General features: G+C 32.8%; 7 protein-coding genes and 1 non-coding gene across 8 annotated transcripts; 7 read left to right on the top strand and 1 right to left on the bottom strand.

Annotated features, from left to right (window-relative positions):
• Positions 1-393: 393 nt before the first annotated feature.
• On the top strand, positions 394-506 carry Kpol_487trna3. The gene is made up of 2 exons: positions 394-432; positions 462-506. It is a non-coding gene; the product is annotated as a tRNA-Leu (tRNA).
• Positions 507-1829: 1323 nt separating this feature from the next.
• RCK2 (serine/threonine protein kinase RCK2) lies at positions 1830-3704 on the top strand (the record flags this gene model as incomplete). Its single annotated transcript, XM_001643389.1, has 1 exon — positions 1830-3704. One exon carries the CDS (start codon positions 1830-1832, stop codon positions 3702-3704), a length of 1875 nt encoding a protein of 624 aa, XP_001643439.1.
• A 2507-nt stretch (positions 3705-6211) lies between these two features.
• On the top strand, positions 6212-9346 carry Kpol_487p13 (uncharacterized protein; the record flags this gene model as incomplete). The annotated part of the gene is made up of 1 exon (XM_001643388.1): positions 6212-9346. The coding sequence occupies one exon, from the start codon at positions 6212-6214 to the stop codon at positions 9344-9346; it is 3135 nt and encodes a 1044-aa protein (XP_001643438.1).
• Positions 9347-9704: 358 nt separating this feature from the next.
• Positions 9705-11683, top strand: SPO1 (putative carboxylic ester hydrolase; the record flags this gene model as incomplete). Its single annotated transcript, XM_001643387.1, has 2 exons — positions 9705-9821; positions 9917-11683. The coding sequence occupies 2 exons, from the start codon at positions 9705-9707 to the stop codon at positions 11681-11683; spliced, it is 1884 nt and encodes a 627-aa protein (XP_001643437.1).
• A 444-nt stretch (positions 11684-12127) lies between these two features.
• On the top strand, positions 12128-12841 carry SSP120 (nucleobindin SSP120; the record flags this gene model as incomplete). Its single annotated transcript, XM_001643386.1, has 1 exon — positions 12128-12841. The coding sequence occupies one exon, from the start codon at positions 12128-12130 to the stop codon at positions 12839-12841; it is 714 nt and encodes a 237-aa protein (XP_001643436.1).
• Positions 12842-13363: 522 nt separating this feature from the next.
• Positions 13364-14089, top strand: PYP1 (putative phosphoric monoester hydrolase; the record flags this gene model as incomplete). Its single annotated transcript, XM_001643385.1, has 1 exon — positions 13364-14089. One exon carries the CDS (start codon positions 13364-13366, stop codon positions 14087-14089), a length of 726 nt encoding a protein of 241 aa, XP_001643435.1.
• Positions 14090-14616: 527 nt separating this feature from the next.
• On the top strand, positions 14617-16029 carry CBF5 (pseudouridine synthase CBF5; the record flags this gene model as incomplete). Its single annotated transcript, XM_001643384.1, has 1 exon — positions 14617-16029. One exon carries the CDS (start codon positions 14617-14619, stop codon positions 16027-16029), a length of 1413 nt encoding a protein of 470 aa, XP_001643434.1.
• A 391-nt stretch (positions 16030-16420) lies between these two features.
• Positions 16421-18574, bottom strand: Kpol_487p8 (uncharacterized protein; the record flags this gene model as incomplete). Its single annotated transcript, XM_001643383.1, has 1 exon — positions 16421-18574. The coding sequence occupies one exon, from the start codon at positions 18572-18574 to the stop codon at positions 16421-16423; it is 2154 nt and encodes a 717-aa protein (XP_001643433.1).
• Between the last annotated feature and the right edge of the window lie 77 nt (positions 18575-18651).

The raw sequence follows: 18651 nt of genomic DNA, 5'->3' as shown, positions 1-18651 counted from the left end.
AGATTTAAGTTACCTTTGATTCAATTAAACAGCATTTGGACTTTTATCACAAATATGTATTGGATACAATGCACAGTGCTCTTAAGGAATGCTAACTGGTAACTTATATGAGTAAAGGTATAATATTTTTATTTAACATATTGTACTCAAAAAATTAAATATGGTATTCGAATCGTACAAAAATGGAATAACCGGAAGTAATGGTTAACAATCAGGAACTTCCTTTCAAAAACTTAAAATCCTTATATATAAGCTAGGAAAATAGTTTGCTTAAATTGTAAACTGTGATTAACTCTTAACATTTGGGGGTAAACCAGCCATAAAAATAAATTTCAAGAGTTTATCATTCATATTTGGTGTACATATTTTTCTCATAATTTCAACCAATTAAGTGGTTGTTTGGCCGAGCGGTCTAAGGCGCCTGATTCAAGTATTAAATTACTTAACTACTAAGTAGGAATACTCAGGTATCGTAAGATGCAAGAGTTCGAATCTCTTAGCAACCATTAATTTTTTCGTTGATTTTAAAATTAAAATCAGTTATTTATTTTTTGCTTTTAGGTCTGGATAAAAGCCGAAACCTAAAATGATATCTTTCCCAACCACGCCCATCTCTCCGACATTGATTACATATACAAGCAAGATGTATCAAATGACATCAAGAACGCATTAAATCAATAATTACGTATATGAATGGACTTTTCCTCTAGATAACAAAACAAACATTACGTATATATGTATATTCCCATTTTTTACTACTACTTTTATTACTATTTTTGCTATTATTTCCGTCAGCAATCGTCTCTTTTAACACAAAACACCTCTTTCTATCTATCTCTCTACCACTCTATCTCTCTCTCTCTATTCTAGTGTTCCTGTTCTTCACCGAACTCTTTTATGGTTTCTCTTCTCCTTGTGATCGATCCGTTTGGACCGTAGTTTCAGTTTCAGTTTCAATTTTTTTTTTGGTCTCTCTCTCTCTTTTCATTTTGGTTCGATTCGAACTCGAAAAAGTTTAAAAATTAACAACATGAAATTTGACAAAAGTTCGATTCGAGTTGAGTTGAGTTTGGTGAAACTAATGTCTGCCTCATTTCCTTGATCTTTTGAATTTTTTTTTTTTTCGAATATTAATATTAATAATAATATCACGATAACGACATCATGACGTATTGCAGCAGGATGACAATTAAGCATGATTAAATTTTACAATCACAAGAAATTATAAATATTTTTACTTTTTATTGTTCTTGTTGTTGTAAAGTAAAGTAAAGTAAAGTAAAGTTAAGTTCGAAATTCTAAGTAAGGAATTGAAAAAGCATCTCTACCAAGATATAGTATATCCTCTATACATACATTTGTATATATTATATATACTCAAATAATTCATCTTAATTACAATATTAAACAGCTATCTTCAGTTGTTGTTTCTGGATCATAATCATAATCCGGGTACTAACATTACATAGGTAGGGAAGAGCAATATACAAGTGAATTTCTATTTTCTGTATACCTTTTAGTTCTGTTAACAATTAAAGAATTGGTAATATACGTGAATATTTCAGTTTATTATATTGCATTTGATTTGTTTCCTTCTGTGTTGAGTTGGGTTGAGTTGAGCTGAATTTGAATTGGACTGGTTTTGCCGTGTTTTTCTTATTATTTGGTATTTTGTTTGGGTTTGAAAGGATTTCAATTTGTGGATGAGATTTCGTTTCATTACAAAGTTTAATTATCAGTGGATTAAATAAAAAAAAAATTCTTACAAGTTTTTGTGATCTTATTTATTATTTTTTGAATCAAAGTTCAACAAGAAAATTTTAATTATAATGTTTAAAATAAAAAATTTCTTCAATAGAAAGAAACCTCAGCAGAAAGAGGATAATGAACAACGATTTGAAGAGATGAATCACAGTGAACAGTTGACAGCAGACTTGGATCAAGGGATTGAACATTTCAATCCTTCGATAATAGTAGATGAAAATAATAGTAATGAAATAACGTTAAATTTATCAGATGATGATGACGATTCTGATGATTCTGATGTTAATGAATCTGAAACTTATGATAACAGTGATGATCAATATCGTATAGAAAGGAATGATGAGTTTAATTCAAAGTCAAGTTACGAGTTAAGTGATTCAAATGGTAATGAATCTCTTTCAAGCTTATCTAACGCAGACTTTTCTGATCATACAAATAGCATGTCTCAATTAAAGATTAACGAATTGAAAAATGCAAGGATACCAAATAACAACAATAACAATGATGATGTGCCTGAAAACATTTTCATCGAACAATCAGAATTAGTAGGTTATTTGTTAATCAATGAAATTGGTTCAGGTGCATTTTCAAAAGTTTTCAGAGCCATACCTGATAAAAATAATAAATCAACATCATTTGTTGCAAAAATTCATAAAGAAGTGGCTGTAAAAGTTATTAAAAAACAAGATTTATCCTTGATTGATGAAAATAAGATTCAGAAGAAAAAATCTAGTGAAACTAAAAGTTCTTCAAGACAGCAGGTTTTAAAAGAAGTTAAAATTCATAAAATGGTTTCACCTGGTTGTGATCAAATAGTTGCATTTGTAGATTTCCAAGAAACAAGAAATTATTATTATATTATTCAAGAACTAATGAATGGTGGTGAAATTTTTGGGGAAATTGTAAGGTTAACTTATTTTAGTGAAGATCTTTCAAGGCATGTAATTAAACAATTAGCATTAGCTGTAAAGCATTTACATAGTATGGGGGTTGTACATCGTGATATTAAACCAGAGAATCTACTTTTTGAAGCTATAGAACATATTCCATCCAAAAATACTGTTTTAAGGAAATCAGATGACTCAGAAACTAAAAGAGATGAAGGTGTATTCAGACCTGGCATAGGAGGTGGTGGTATTGGTGCAGTAAAATTAGTTGATTTCGGTTTGTCAAAACAGATATTCTCTACTAATACTCAAACACCTTGTGGTACAGTAGGTTATACAGCACCAGAAGTAGTAAAAGATGAGAGGTATTCAATGAAGGTTGATATGTGGGGGATTGGTTGCGTACTTTATACAATTTTATGTGGATTTCCACCATTCTACGATGAAAAGATTAATATTCTAACCGAAAAGATTGCAAGAGGTGAATACACATTTTTAAGACCTTGGTGGGATGAAATTAGTGACGGTGCTAAAAATGCAGTCTCTAAATTATTGGAAGTTGATCCGGAATACCGCTATGATATAGATGAACTTTTGAATGATCCATGGTTGAATAATTACGATTGTTTGAAAGATGTCGATGCTAAAGAAGAAGAGGATATTATAATTAATAATAAGGTAAAGTATGATAAAGGTTTAAGCAAAAAAAAGAATCCTATCTTTCAAAAAGATGCATCTTTGCTATATTCACCAGCAGCTGTTGCCATGCGCGATGCATTTGATATAAGTAATGCAGTTCAAAGAATTGAGGAAGATAAGATGAACATAACTAATAATTCATCTGCTTTAGACAAGTTGGACGAATATATTGAAGAAGAAATGTATGATGGTAATTTGTCATTGGGTGAATTGAATTCAATTGAAAAGGGGATGTTCCAATTAAAGTTAAACTCTTCAACAATAATCAAAAGAAGAAGGGATAAAAATGTACCTGTTCCAAGGGTGAATTCACCAATTACTCAGGAGGTAATTGTAGAGTCACCTGCAGAGTGATGGATATACTTGAAATAGATACATGATTTATTTATCATTTTTGATTGCAAAAAGACGAGGGTATAATTCAGTCCCTCAACTAACAGCCTGCATATTGTAAATAATTATACATTTGAGCGTGTCACTAAAGAAAAAATATAAAAAGATATAAAAAAAATGAACTCAAGTAATTTGGAAAATCCAAAAAAAGAGGAGTAGAAAGAAACGAACCAATACTTTTATGATTACCACAGCATCATGGTCGCTTTGCATTATATCAACAGTATACTTAAAGAGAAGCACAGTTACTAAATTTTAAATAAATACGGCCATATACCTGATAATAATAATATTAATGTGGACATAAAATGGCATTACGCTCGATCACCATGTTATCAAAACATGTAAAGAAACCAAACGATAACTATAAACTACATAGATGTAATATAATATGTGTTTTTACAGTAAGTAAAGATTCTAATTTCTTGGGAAATTGTAGTAACAACAGTAACTAACTCGAAAAATTAATTGAATAGAAATGCTAGAAAGTGATGGCATTTTTAATTTACAAGAGAAAAGCAAAAAAAATAAGAAAAAGAACTGTATAACTAATTGAATCATAATTCCAACTCCAAGATTATGAAAGATTAAATTTACTTTTCAGTTCTGTGAATTTTGTGGAGATTTAGCGGTATCATATGCAGTACTAAGAACTGTATCTCAATAATGAGATTCGAAATCTAAACAATGAAGGAAGAAAGCTTTACTGAGTTTACGTTAATTTTTTTTTTAAAAAAAATGTCAATAAATAAATATAAGAATTATGATGGATTAATTATTCAAGTAGACAAAATTAACAAAATATTTAGAATCGAGAATAGATTAAAGAGAGCTTCTTCTGGTTACAAAAAAAAACGTGAGATCTTTCCTTTTTTTCTTGATTTTCTAATGTATTTCACTTGACTAAATAAAAAAAAGCTCTCAACTTATAATTATAATCTTAACTGATGAATTGGACTCATCATAGCGATATGAGTCTCTCAAAACATTTGCGGAAGCGCCTATTATTGATCTATAAATCAGGAAGATGTGAAATTAACTATTCAATCATCACTATCTAAATCTTAAAATTTACACATCGTACGCTGTGATACTAGTTTCTTGTCAAGAATATTTCTGTCAAAACCCGACCGACAAGTTGTTCGATTCGAAGTTTCTTCTTTTACAGTTCGGCATCTAGTCCAGTATATCTTTTTAAGATTCTTCTCCTTTGGATATACTGCAAACCAAATTACAAAAATACAAAAAGAAACGACGAGCACCGGATTATTTCGGTCAGGAAATTAAAAAAGAAACGTGAGCCGCTATGGATCATGATATACGTTGTAGTGCTTTACCATTTTTCTTCCTCCTTTTCTCAATGGCACCCTGCCAGAACCTGTTCTGAGATGGTGCTGCTACAAATGAAAAACCGTGAACCAGTTTTTTTTTTCATTCGGCTTACCGGGTTGCACTTCTGCATCTGTTTCTCAACTTCAACTTTTCTTTTTCACTGGTTCTGAAAAAGCAGCTAGAGACGAGTGCTGTCCACGTGTGCGTCGAGCTCTAAGGTACAAGTTAAAAAGAAAGAATTGACAACGACATGCAGACAAAGAACCGCACAACTGTACCAAGTGGGCAACATTAATACTAGCATCAACTACAAAAAAAGACACTTCAAAAAGAAAAAAAACAAGCAGTGGGTTGTCTTTTTTTGATAAGATTCGACTACGCAATTTTCTGACTTGGAGTCCAAAATGTTAAATTTGCTTTTTTCTTTTTCCATACCTTCAATCTCACATTTTGATCGATTGAATATCATCGAGTACACCATAGTGCAACACAAGAGATGAGAGTAAAATAAGTAAAAAAAAAACACTAGATGGATAGGATAGTGGCATCTATCTGGTAGTATAGAGAGGACTAATGATATCATGATGCTATTTATCGATATGCATCTATGTCGGAAAGATGTATTTGCGATGCTCATCGAATAAAACCAAGCTAGAAGACGACGAAAGAAGGAAAACATTATACTCAAAGGAAAAATAAGAAAAAAAATTCTACTAATCTAAGATATAGTACTATCTGCTACAGGGTTGTTCTGCTTATTATTTCCTTTTGGCTTATATTGCTTTTTAGCCAAAAGAAAATTTTTCTTTTATATTATTATTATTATTATCATTACTATTCTTTCTAAAAAGAAGAAAAAATTTTTCAACTAAAAACCTATTCGATGACATTTATAAGTGAAAAATTTTTCGTTAATTCTTTAATACTCAATATCATAATTTTTTTTTGGCTATTTAAAAATTTTTCACTTCTTATTAAACTTTTCATTTTACTTGTTATTTATATATTAAACTTTTACGTTTCGATTTTATATTTGTCTTGAACGTTATTTAAATTTTAACTCTTGATTTATCTCTTTCATTTAAGTTCATTTTAAAAGACATCGAGTAACGAATCCGCCAGTTAAACGGTATATAATGTCTGATTCTGCGCAATCCTTAAAGGTTCTAAAGGAGCTTTTCGAGAAGTTAACTGTTGCCACTGCTGACAACAGAGCTGAAATTTCTACCGAAGTTTCAAGTTTCTTGAACGGTAACATCATTGAACATGATATTCCAGAAACTTTTTTCAACGAAATCTACAAGGCTTTAAAGGATAAGAAGACCGCCGCTAACGCTTTGTCTGCTGTTGTTCACATTGCTAACGCTGCTAACTTGTCTCCTTCTGTCGAACCATACGTTGTCGCTGCTGTTCCATTAGTTTGTGAAAAGGCTGGTGACAAAGACAAGGATATCCAAAAATTAGCTTCTGATGCTTTGTTGGCTATCGCTAACGCCATTAACCCTGTCGCTGTTAAGGCTTTGTTGCCACACTTCAACACCGCCTTGTCTAACACCAACAAATGGCAAGAAAAGGTTGCTGTCTTGGCTGCTATCTCCTCTTTGGTTGATGCTGCTAAGTCTCAAGTTGCTTTGAGAATGCCTGAATTGATCCCAGTTTTGTCTGAAGCTATGTGGGATACCAAGAAGGAAGTCAAGGAAGCTGCCACTGCTACCATCACCAAGGCTACCGAAACCGTCGACAACAAGGATATTGAACGTTTCATTCCAAAGTTGATCGAATGTATCGCCAACCCAAACGATGTTCCAGAAACCGTTCACTTGTTAGGTGCTACTACTTTCGTTGCTGAAGTTACTCCAGCTACTTTGTCCATCATGGTCCCATTGTTGGCTAGAGGTTTAGCTGAAAGAGAAACTTCTATCAAGCGTAAGGCTGCTGTCATTATTGACAACATGTGTAAGTTGGTCGAAGATCCACAAGTTGTTGCTCCTTTCTTAAACAAATTGTTACCAGGTTTGAAGAACAACTTCGCTACCATTGCTGACCCAGAAGCTCGTGAAGTTACTTTGAGAGGTTTGAAGACCTTGAAGAGAGTCGGTAACGTTGGTGAAGATGACAAATTACCAGAAGTTTCCCACGCTGGTGATGTCGAAACCACTTTAGGTGTCATCAACGAATTGTTGAAGGGTCAAGAAGTTGCTCCAAGATTCAAGATCGTCGTCGAATATGTTGCCGCTTTAGGTGCTGATTTGATCGATGAAAGAGTTATTGACCAACAAGCTTGGTTCACTCACATCACTCCATACATGACCGTTTTCTTGCACGAAAAAACTGCTAAGGACATCTTAGATGACTTCAGAAAGATTGCTGTCGACAACATTCCAGTTGGTCCAAACTTCGATGATGAAGAAGATGAAGGTGAAGACTTATGTAACTGTGAATTCTCTTTGGCTTATGGTGCTAAGATCTTGTTGAACAAGACTCAATTAAGATTGAAGAGAGGTGTCAGATACGGTTTATGTGGTCCAAATGGTGCTGGTAAATCTACTTTGATGAGAGCTATTGCTAATGGTCAAGTTGATGGTTTCCCAACCCAAGAAGAATGTAGAACCGTTTACGTCGAACACGATATTGATGGTACTCATGCTGACACTCCAGTCGTTGACTTCGTTTTCGAAGGTAACGTTGGTACTAAAGAAGTTATCGTTGCTAAGTTGACCGAATTCGGTTTCAGCGATGAAATGATCAACATGCCAATCTCTGCTTTGTCTGGTGGTTGGAAGATGAAATTGGCTTTGGCTAGAGCCGTTTTGAAGAACGCTGATATCTTATTGTTAGATGAACCAACTAACCATTTGGATACTGTTAACGTCGCTTGGTTGGTCAACTACTTGAACACTTGTGGTATCACTTCCATTAACATTTCCCACGACTCCGGTTTCTTGGACAACGTCTGTCAATACATTATCAACTACGAAGGTCTAAAATTGAGAAAATACAAGGGTAACATGACTGAATTCGTCAAGAAGTGCCCAGCTGCTCAATCTTACTTCGAATTAAGTGCCTCTGATTTGGAATTCAGATTCCCAGAACCAGGTTACTTAGAAGGTGTTAAGACCAAGCAAAAGGCTATTGTCAAGGTTTCTAACATGACCTTCCAATACCCAGGTACCACTAAACCACAAATCGCTGACATTAATTTCCAATGTTCTTTGTCTTCAAGAATTGCTGTTATTGGTCCAAATGGTGCTGGTAAGTCTACCTTGATTAACGTTTTGACCGGTGAATTGTTACCAACTGAAGGTGAAGTTTACACCCACGAAAATTGTCGTATCGCTTACATTAAGCAACACGCTTTCGCTCATATTGAATCCCACTTGGACAAGACTCCATCCGAATATATCCAATGGAGATTCCAAACTGGTGAAGATAGAGAAACCATGGACAGAGCTAACAGACAAATTAACGAAAACGATGCTGAAGCTATGAACAAGATCTTCAAGATTGAAGGTACTCCAAGAAGAATCGCTGGTATCCACGCTAGAAGAAAGTTCAAGAACACTTACGAATACGAATGTTCTTTCTTGTTAGGTGAAAACATCGGTATGAAATCTGAAAGATGGGTCCCAATGATGTCTGTTGACAACGCTTGGTTGCCAAGAGGTGAATTAGTCGAATCCCACTCTAAGATGGTTGCTGAAGTTGATATGAAGGAAGCTTTGGCTTCTGGTCAATTCCGTCCATTAACCAGAAAGGAAATCGAAGAGCACTGTGCCATGTTGGGTTTGGAAGCTGAATTAGTTTCCCACTCCAGAATCAGAGGTTTGTCTGGTGGTCAAAAGGTTAAGTTAGTCTTGGCTGCTTGTTCATGGCAAAGACCTCACTTGATCGTCTTAGATGAACCAACCAACTATTTGGATAGAGACTCTCTAGGTGCTTTGTCTAAGGCTTTGAAGGCTTTTGAAGGTGGTGTTATTATCATTACTCACTCTGCTGAATTCACCAAAGATTTGACTGACGAAGTCTGGGCCGTCAAGGACGGTATGATGACCCCATCTGGTCACAACTGGGTCACTGGTCAAGGTGCTGGTCCAAGAATCGAAAAGAAGGAAGATGAAGGTGACAAATTCGATGCTATGGGTAACAAGATTGCCGGTGCTAAGAAGAAGTCTAAGTTGTCTTCTGCTGAATTAAGAAAGAAGAAGAAGGAAAGAATGAAGAAGAAGAAGGAATTAGGTGATGCTTACGTTTCTTCCGATGAAGACTTCTAAATTTAGCCTCATTTAAATTATCCATATGTTAAAGATACATCAGCCGTATAAGTTAATATAGATTTGTATTTTTTTCTGTATATTGTTTTTATCACTTCATATATTTAATATAAGCTTCTCTTTTAAAAATATTTTCAAATTATCATATTCTTTCACTTTATATCTATCTAAAAAGAAGAGAATATAGTATTTTATTTATCTATTTTGTAAGGGTTCCATAGATTTTCTAGTTTGATGCGAAGACTTTCAAGATGTCACAAAAGATTTTAAGAAGTATAAAATATGAATATGCTACAATGATAGATTAAAGCACCATATCACATTGTAAAATGGTTAACTAGATCAGTTCGTATTGGTAATGAAGAAAGTAGCACTAGTATTTTATATTTTACGATCACTGGTATGCGTTTTAGGACACTTGGATCATCCATATGAAGTAGAATGCCCCAACTATCCTCTTATCAGAGAGGCTAAAGTATGTATCACAGTCAGGATCCGATATGGCATATATATAATTTATTTAACATTTCTATTGACGCATTACTAACTAACAAATTCTGATATTATTAGAATGAACTATGTTGGGAAGAGAAGCTTTATTTGCAAGAAAACTTGAAACATACTTCAAAGCATTTAACTCAGTTTTTGAAGTCTCTAAATCATTCAATGTTTAATGAAAGAATTATACATTATATTGAAAGAGATAGACCTAGAATAGGTTTAGCCATCTCAGGGGGAGGATATCGGTCAATGTTGACTGGTACAGGTTTCTTGCAGGAGATGGAAAACATTGGGTTATACAATTGCTTAAATTATGTTTCAGGCTTATCTGGTGGGAGTTGGGTCTTAATGGATCTGGTACTACATAATTTTGAAGTCAAAAATCTCATAAAAGATTGGAACTTAAACGACAGCCTTTTAAGAGGAATACCTGAGATCGATATAAAGCAAAGAGATATTATATCAGGAATTAATCAATCTGAAATTTTTGATGGAATACGTGCAGTAAAGAGAGACTATGTGGAATATGAACCTGACTTTAATATTCTAAAAAATGGTAAGAAATTTTCACCTTTATTAAAAGTTAAAGAACTTATCTTACAGTCTATTAGAGGACGAGGAAAACTTACAAATACCCCCCAGGATAAAAATACTTCGATAATTGATTCATTTAAAAATGTTCAACAGATTGTAAAATTCTACATAGAATTACACCATAGTGTTCGTCCTAAAAGGGTTCAAGGATTTCAAATATCTTTTACTGACTACTGGGGGAAAGCCTTGGGAAAGCGACTCAAAGGTAATATTCTAACTTCGAAGCCAAGTAGTTCATTTTCTGATATGGCTAGAAATTCTCCATCTTTTATGAAATTCCAGGCTCCCATACCTGTTTTCATTGCAAATTGTAGGAATGGGCTATTAAAAAATGTAATATTTGAGTTCACTCCTTTCGAATTTGGATCTTGGGAATCTATGCTAAGACTGTTCGTTAAGATTCCATATCTAGGTTCTGATATAGTAGGAGGAGAAAGTCTAAAATGTTCCAAAGGATACGACGATCTTGGATACATAACTGCAACATCGTCATCTGTTTTCAATAACGTATTACTGTATATATGGGGGCAAGTATCTAAATCATCAAAGGAAACAATTAAAGCAATGAAGATAATAATGAACACAATTGGTTTAACAGCAGAGAATCAAATTCCTAAAAATGAGCAAAGACAGCCTTTAGAGACATATTATGCACTTTATCAGAACAATCCCTTTTATAAATTTCCAAACATTAATAATGAACTAACCGACAAGGACTATTTGTATTTAGTCGATGGTGGTGAAGACGGTGAAAATATTCCTTTGAGGACACTGTTAATACCAGAACGTCAATTGGATGTTGCATTCATAATAGATTCAAGTTCTGATTTGAATAATTTCGCCAATGGAACTAAATTAAAAAATGTGCTTAAGCAATTAAATAAGGAACATGAGGTCTACGAACCGCTTGGCCCTGAATTTAAATTAACGGATCATCCTGTAGCGATAGGCTGCGAAACAAAATACACAAAAGATGGGAAAACATTACCTATATTGATTTATAATACAAATAAAGATATGGTTTATCCTTCGAACACATCTACATTCAAGATAACCTATAGTGAAGAAGAAGCATTGGGAATGATCAATAATGGTAGACAAATATTTACTGACAACAATAATCCAAACCACAATAAATGTTTGGGGTGTCTGATAATAAAGAGAACCTTAGATAGAAACAAAGGAAATATAGAAATACCAATAGAATGTTTGGACTGTTATGAACAATATTGCATTTCATAAAAATAAATTTAAACGACTAAGATATAAAACAAGAAGAATAGTTTCTACTTAAATATACATTATTATTAACACACATATACATATATATTATTCTAAGTCAACAAATAAGTTAAACTAGTCTAGTGTTGTATTTATTATAATTAAACCTAGTTAACTGCTGTCGTCAATATCTGTTTTCTGATTTACTGACGCCAGTTTTACTGACTGATATACACATTACCCGGATATTGATTTCGAAAAGTGAAATTTGTCATTAAAAATAGAATCGAATTTTGGGAAAAGGTACGTTATAAAAGAGAATTGAAGGAAATTAGAAGACCATCAGTTATGATTTGATCTGATTTGATTCAAATCGATTATAAGTTATATGTTACTGTCTTTATTTTAACGATCCAATAGTGGCTCAAGGGACTTTATAATTAAGGAGAACAGGTTCATATAGAGATGAAATTGTCTAGTTGTTTTTTATTTAGTTTAATTTTGCCAAGTCAATATATTTTTACTTCAGCAGAAGCAGCAAATGCTGGATCAACTGTGAATGTTGAAGTAGAGAGACCACCTGAAGGGTTATCTTGGGAAGAATGGCATATGCAACATGAACATCAAATGAACAAGTATGATCCTGAGACGTTTTTTGCTCTTCATGATACCAAGAAAAAGGGATATTTTGATGATTCTGATATTTTGGGTTTATATGGTTTAAATAGAGGTGAAGTTGTTGGTAATGGTGATGGTATGGGTGATCATGATAATTCAGAGAGTATTGATGAAGAATTAGCCAAGAGAGTAGTTAAATTTATTAAGAAGTTGATAGATGTTAACGATGATTCTAAAATTACAAAAGAAGAGTATTTATCGTTTGCCAAGAGAGGTAATAAGTTACCCGATTTAGGTGTTGGTGTTGGACATCATGCCGATTTTGAATTGGAGTATGAATTACACCATTGGAATAAATACCATAAAGATAGTGATCCAGACGTTAAAAACGTTCATAAAGCCGATATTGAGCATGAATTATTGCATCATATGCATGAAATCGAACATGAAGAGAAGGTTCAAAGAGGTTCATCAAGAGGAACTGTCATTACCGATGATGAACTAGAATCAAGAATTGACTTGAAAAATATTCCAAATAAATTTAAAAACGGTTTCTTCTAGTGGAGGATGAGATGAAACACTGATAACAAAGGAAAATAATTCGTATTCGTTCTCTTATGTTATTATTCCCGCTGTCCCCCTTCTATTGTGAACAATTTAAGAATAGTAATTATAATTATAATAATAATATATGTATAAATATATCTATATCCATAGTTAAGTAATGACAAAACAAAATCTAAAATTTAATAAACTTATTTTAATTATAAGAACACAACATACAACTTCCTGAGGCTCATTCTTGAATGCTCATTCTTTCCTATTCCTTCTTTTGTTAATGCTGTCTTTTAACCAAAATTCGTCATTGCATTGATCTATCATGCATATTTCATTCGCGATATCGATTAAATCTCAAATGTAACTTTAGTTCACACACGACTACAATGAAGATATATGAACCAACTAGAACTTAACAACTGTTATTTAAAGGTTATTACTCTAACATATTATCATTTTTAACTGCGGTAGCTTGATATTTCTTAGTATATCAACGATAGTAGGGGGAAACGTATTTTAGTAGAGATGACTAAAGCTGTTATATTCACAGATTTTGATGGTACTGTTACTTGGCAAGATTCCAATGATCATTTAGCTGACAACTATGGTCTAGGTAAGGAGCCAAGATTGAAGTTATTTGAAGGTATTATCGATGGTAAGAAAACTTTCAGAGAAGCTTTTGATATTATGATTGAATCTATTAAGAAACCTTTACCAGAATGTATGAAAATTCTAGAAGAGAGTATTCAATTGGATCCAGGTTTTAAAGATACTTTCAACTGGGCTCAAGAGAATAATGTTCCTATTATTGTTGTCTCTAGTGGTATGAGACCAATTATCAAGGATTTATTAACAAAATTACTTGGTGAAGAACATATTGATAAACTTGATATAGTTGCTAATGATGTTAAGATTGATGCAGATGGTGAATGGCACGTAGTTTTCAGAGATGAATCTGGCTTTGGTCATGACAAATCCAGAACCATTGACGAATATAAGAAGAAATTCGAATCTGAGTTGAAGCCAGGTGAAGAAAGAGCCACTTATTTCTACTGTGGTGATGGTGTTTCTGATTTAAGTGCTGCTAAAGAGTGTGATTTATTATTTGCTAAAAGAGGTAAAGATTTAGTAACATACTGTAAGAAACAAAACGTTCCATTCCATGAATTTGATACTTATAGTGATATTTTGACAGCAATGAAGCAAGTATTGAATGGTGAGAAAACTGTCAAAGAATTAATGGAAAATTAATAAATGAGAGTATACCTAACTTTATTTATCATTTATAGAGATATAACAAAAGAACTTTAAACAACTTGTTTTTTCTTATTACTATTAATTAGTATTTTCTGTTGTTCTTCTATGGTTATCGTTGTAGTCGTTGTTGTATGTGTGAGTGTGGGTGTGTGTTTTTATTTTTGGAATTCTAACTTAAAGAAACAGATCGAAAAAATCATCTGGATCAATATAAGACAGCTCTAACGTAATCAAATACCTCTTGTTCTTAAACCCTAGTTTCCGAACTGTCATGTCATTCCAAGGTTTAAAATGCCCACTTAGTGCTATCTCGATTTGAGATGAGATCCAGCTTCGTGTATAGCGACTCGTCTTACCGTTGCCAATATCAAAAAAATTTTTCACTTTTGAGATGAGATGAAATTTATTTTATCAAAGTACTTTAACTAGACTATAAAGAAGTGATGATATGGTTTGATTAAACTTGTAATCTCTAGTTGTAAGTATTTATAAACCAGTAAACACAATCTGTACGTGAGCAAATGTCTACTGATTACGTTATTAAACCAGAATCTGTTGAGCCATCTTCAGACACTAGTGAATGGCCATTACTATTGAAAAATTATGATAAACTATTAGTTAGAAGTGGTCATTATACTCCAATTCCAGCTGGTGCTTCTCCATTGAAGAGAGATTTGAAATCTTATGTTAGTTCTGGTGTTATTAACTTGGATAAACCATCTAATCCTTCTTCCCATGAAGTTGTTGCTTGGATCAAACGTATTTTACGTTGTGAAAAGACCGGTCATTCTGGTACTTTAGATCCAAAGGTTACCGGTTGTTTGATTGTTTGTGTTGATAGAGCCACTAGATTAGTCAAGTCCCAACAAGGTGCTGGTAAAGAGTATGTGTGTATTGTTAGATTACATGATGCTTTAAAGGACGAAAAAGATTTGGGTCGTTCTTTAGAAAACTTAACTGGTGCTTTATTCCAAAGACCACCATTGATCTCTGCTGTTAAGCGTCAATTACGTGTTCGTACTATCTATGACTCTAACTTGATTGAATTTGACAATAAGAGAAACTTGGGTGTCTTCTGGGCTTCTTGTGAAGCTGGTACTTATATGCGTACTTTATGTGTTCATTTAGGTATGTTATTAGGTGTCGGTGGTCATATGCAAGAATTGCGTCGTGTTAGATCTGGTGCCTTGGGTGAAAACGACAACATGGTCACTTTGCATGATGTTATGGATGCTCAATGGGTTTACGATAACACCAGAGATGAATCTTACTTGAGAAAAATTATTCAACCATTAGAAACTTTATTGGTTGGTTACAAAAGAATTGTTGTCAAGGATTCTGCCGTCAACGCTGTATGTTACGGTGCTAAATTGATGATTCCAGGTTTATTACGTTACGAAGAAGGTATTGAATTATACGATGAAGTCGTCTTAATTACCACCAAGGGTGAAGCTATTGCCGTCGCTATTGCTCAAATGTCTACCGTAGATTTAGCTACTTGTGACCACGGTGTTGTCGCTAAGGTCAAGAGATGTATCATGGAAAGAGATTTATACCCAAGAAGATGGGGTTTGGGTCCAATTGCTCAAAAGAAGAAGCAAATGAAGGCCGATGGTAAATTAGATAAATACGGTCGTGTTAATGAAAACACACCATCTGAGTGGAAGAAAGAATACGTTCCATTAGACAATGCTGAACCAACTGCCGCTCCTTTGATCAAAGAAGTTGAAGTTGAAGAAAAGACTGTCGAAGAAAAGACTATCGAAAAATCAGAAGAAAAGGAAGAAAAGGAAGATAAGAAGGAAAAGAAGGAAAAGAAGGACAAGAAGGACAAGAAAGAGAAGAAGGAAAAGAAAGAAAAGAAAGAAAAGAAGAGAAAGTCTGAGGATGATGGTGAATCTGAAAAGAAGAAGAAGAAGAAGAAATCTGAATGAATTTATTAAAATTTAATATCACACTTAAATCATTTGTATAGTAATAAGTATTATTTAGTTTAAATCGTCAATAGAAGGACAATATTGTCTGTTTTAATATGATAAAATAAATATTTTCGAAAAGAGAAGAATCTTTAATTGTATTAAAAAAAATATTTAGCTCTATAAATCTTAAGTGTAAAAATGCAAAAATATTCCTTATAATTGTTTCTAAGTTTATTATAAACTCTATTTGGATATTTGTATCACAAAAATGTAAAACAGCAAAATAATATACAATATGAATAAGAAGATTCCTTCTTAATCGCAGTGATGCAAGTTTAAAATTCAATTGATGCCTAAAAACCTAAATATGTTTTCTGATAACCCTACTAAAAGTTATATTTTTCTATTATTTTTGTTTTGGCTCAGGATGAGTTTTACCATATGCTTTACATTGATCTTTAGCATGGTTGACAACACATTTTAGAGTCTTTGAAACAATGAACTTTGATTGATCGTTGACAGTGAAGTCTTCGTTGATTGATTTTTGCGAATAAATACCCAATATGAAGTTCAATAGGCCCTTTAGTGTTATAGTTCTTGTTAGTCTATCAGCTTCACTTACGGTAATAGTCATGTAATCTTCGAATTCCTTTGTTTTCGGATCTTGACCTAATATGTCCCAAAATGCAATTGAATTTGGACTCATGATATTGTTATTTTGACAGTATTTACCCTTTAGATCCCATGATATTACTTCGAAATCGAAATCTAATACTGGTACAATCAATTCCTGGTGATAAACACCTTCACTTTCGACTAAAACACTTAGCATAGGCCTATAAAAGTGAGTGCCGCAACCACAATTTTTGGCATGTAATTTTGGGAAACCCACCCAAATCTGTTTATTCTTAAGTGCTGGCAATTCACTTGGTAATTTAACGAATTGTGTTCCACCTCTCATACCATCATATTTTGCATCCTTTGGTAAGTCTAATGTAGAGGCTTTAAAGACCAACTCACAAAGACCATCATCTAGATTACACTTGATAATTTCGATTGGTAAGAAATTATAAATGAAATGAATGAAACCTCTTGATATTTTAATATCTGCGGTTAAATCGTTATTTGAGAAGAATGGGGTCCAATTTTTTTCGGTCTTCTTTAAAGAAAAGTTTTTAGCTTTAAATTTTAGAAGGGTGTCATACTTTCTGTGGGGCCAAAAAGCGAACATTCTTCTTTTCCCTTCTACATCATCTAGTTGGTTAAAGAAAACTAAAGGTTCATCAGTTTGCTTTAAATTAATATTTATAGAATTTTGTTTTAAGATGACTCTTGGATCTTCTTGACCTTTGACATCACCATTTAAATCAGCAGGAATATTGAAAATGGTTGGATAAGTGATATAATATTTTTCCAAGACGGCATTAATTCTTTCTTGAATTTTAATTTCATTATTTGTGTTTTCTGCCTGACATTTATCGTAGGCTATTTTATTTTTAATTGAATTACAATCGATTTCACCGAATTCTTTCCTCAAATTGTTGATTTGTTGATTCATATCGTTTGGTATCAATACGTCATTGTAAGGGATTTTTTTACCTATGATTTCATTCCAGTCCTTATCGAAAGCTTGACCTCTTAGCATTGATACTTTTGGGTAAGATCTTTCACCACGTTGGGAATAAATAATTCTTGTATAAACGACGTAACATTGTTGATCTTCTAACCAAACTGCAGAGCCACCGAATCTAAACCATCTTTTATTAATAATGTCTTCTTCGGACCATCTGTCTTCATCTTTACTTTTGATTGCCTTTGAGTAAGGTATTGATTTTTTTAGTAGATTTCTACGTAGATTCAATAGATCATCTTGTAAAATTTTTGAATTATTATTAATTTCGAAATGATTAGTATATTTCAAACTGTCACAGTTTACTAAATTTTCATAACCTACATGATAATCATATTCTGATATGAAATCACCCTTTTCTACGTTTGGATTTTTTTTAATACCATTATTTTTATTATCTTTTAAATATTCGTTGTAGACGCTATTAAAATCTAAATTTGAAACATAACCTGTGACGTTGTACTTGGCGTATAATTTTTTATCAGTTATATCATTTGAAATTGGTAAAGTTGTAAATTTTTTGAATTTCATTACATTAGTTAAATCTACATTTGGGTAATCCTTTTTGAATTCCAATTTGTTCAAATTGTTTAGGATTGAATAATAATTAAATTTTGCATCTTCGATGATATTATCTCTATTTGGATGGATTGAGAATAATGAAATTGTTAAAAAGATGAAAAATAAAGTTATAGAGAATATTTTTTTCCTTAAATCCAATCTTTTAAATAGGAAGATTAAATTGATCAATTGTCTCTTAAAATAGTAATGAAGGATGGATATGAAGTTTAAAAATCTTGTAAAAGGGCTTTTAATTGTTGTTATGAAAGTATTTCTAATATTATTTTTAGCGGGATATGAAGATGAAGTGGTTGAAGAAGAGGATGAGGATGAGGATGAAGGGACGTCATCCATTTCAAATTTGTCCATCTTCGATAGGATGCAGATGTGTGTCGCGAGTAGTTTTGGATTGGATTGAATTAGTTTGGTTTAGCAAGGGATATGGT

The sequence above is a fragment of the Vanderwaltozyma polyspora genome, genomic scaffold (assembly GCF_000150035.1).
Source record: "Vanderwaltozyma polyspora DSM 70294 KpolScaffold487 genomic scaffold, whole genome shotgun sequence".
Classification (NCBI taxonomy): Eukaryota; Fungi; Ascomycota; class Saccharomycetes; order Saccharomycetales; family Saccharomycetaceae; genus Vanderwaltozyma; species Vanderwaltozyma polyspora.
The sequence above is the reverse complement of the archived record's forward strand: the minus strand, read 5'-3'. Positions and strand labels throughout refer to the sequence as shown.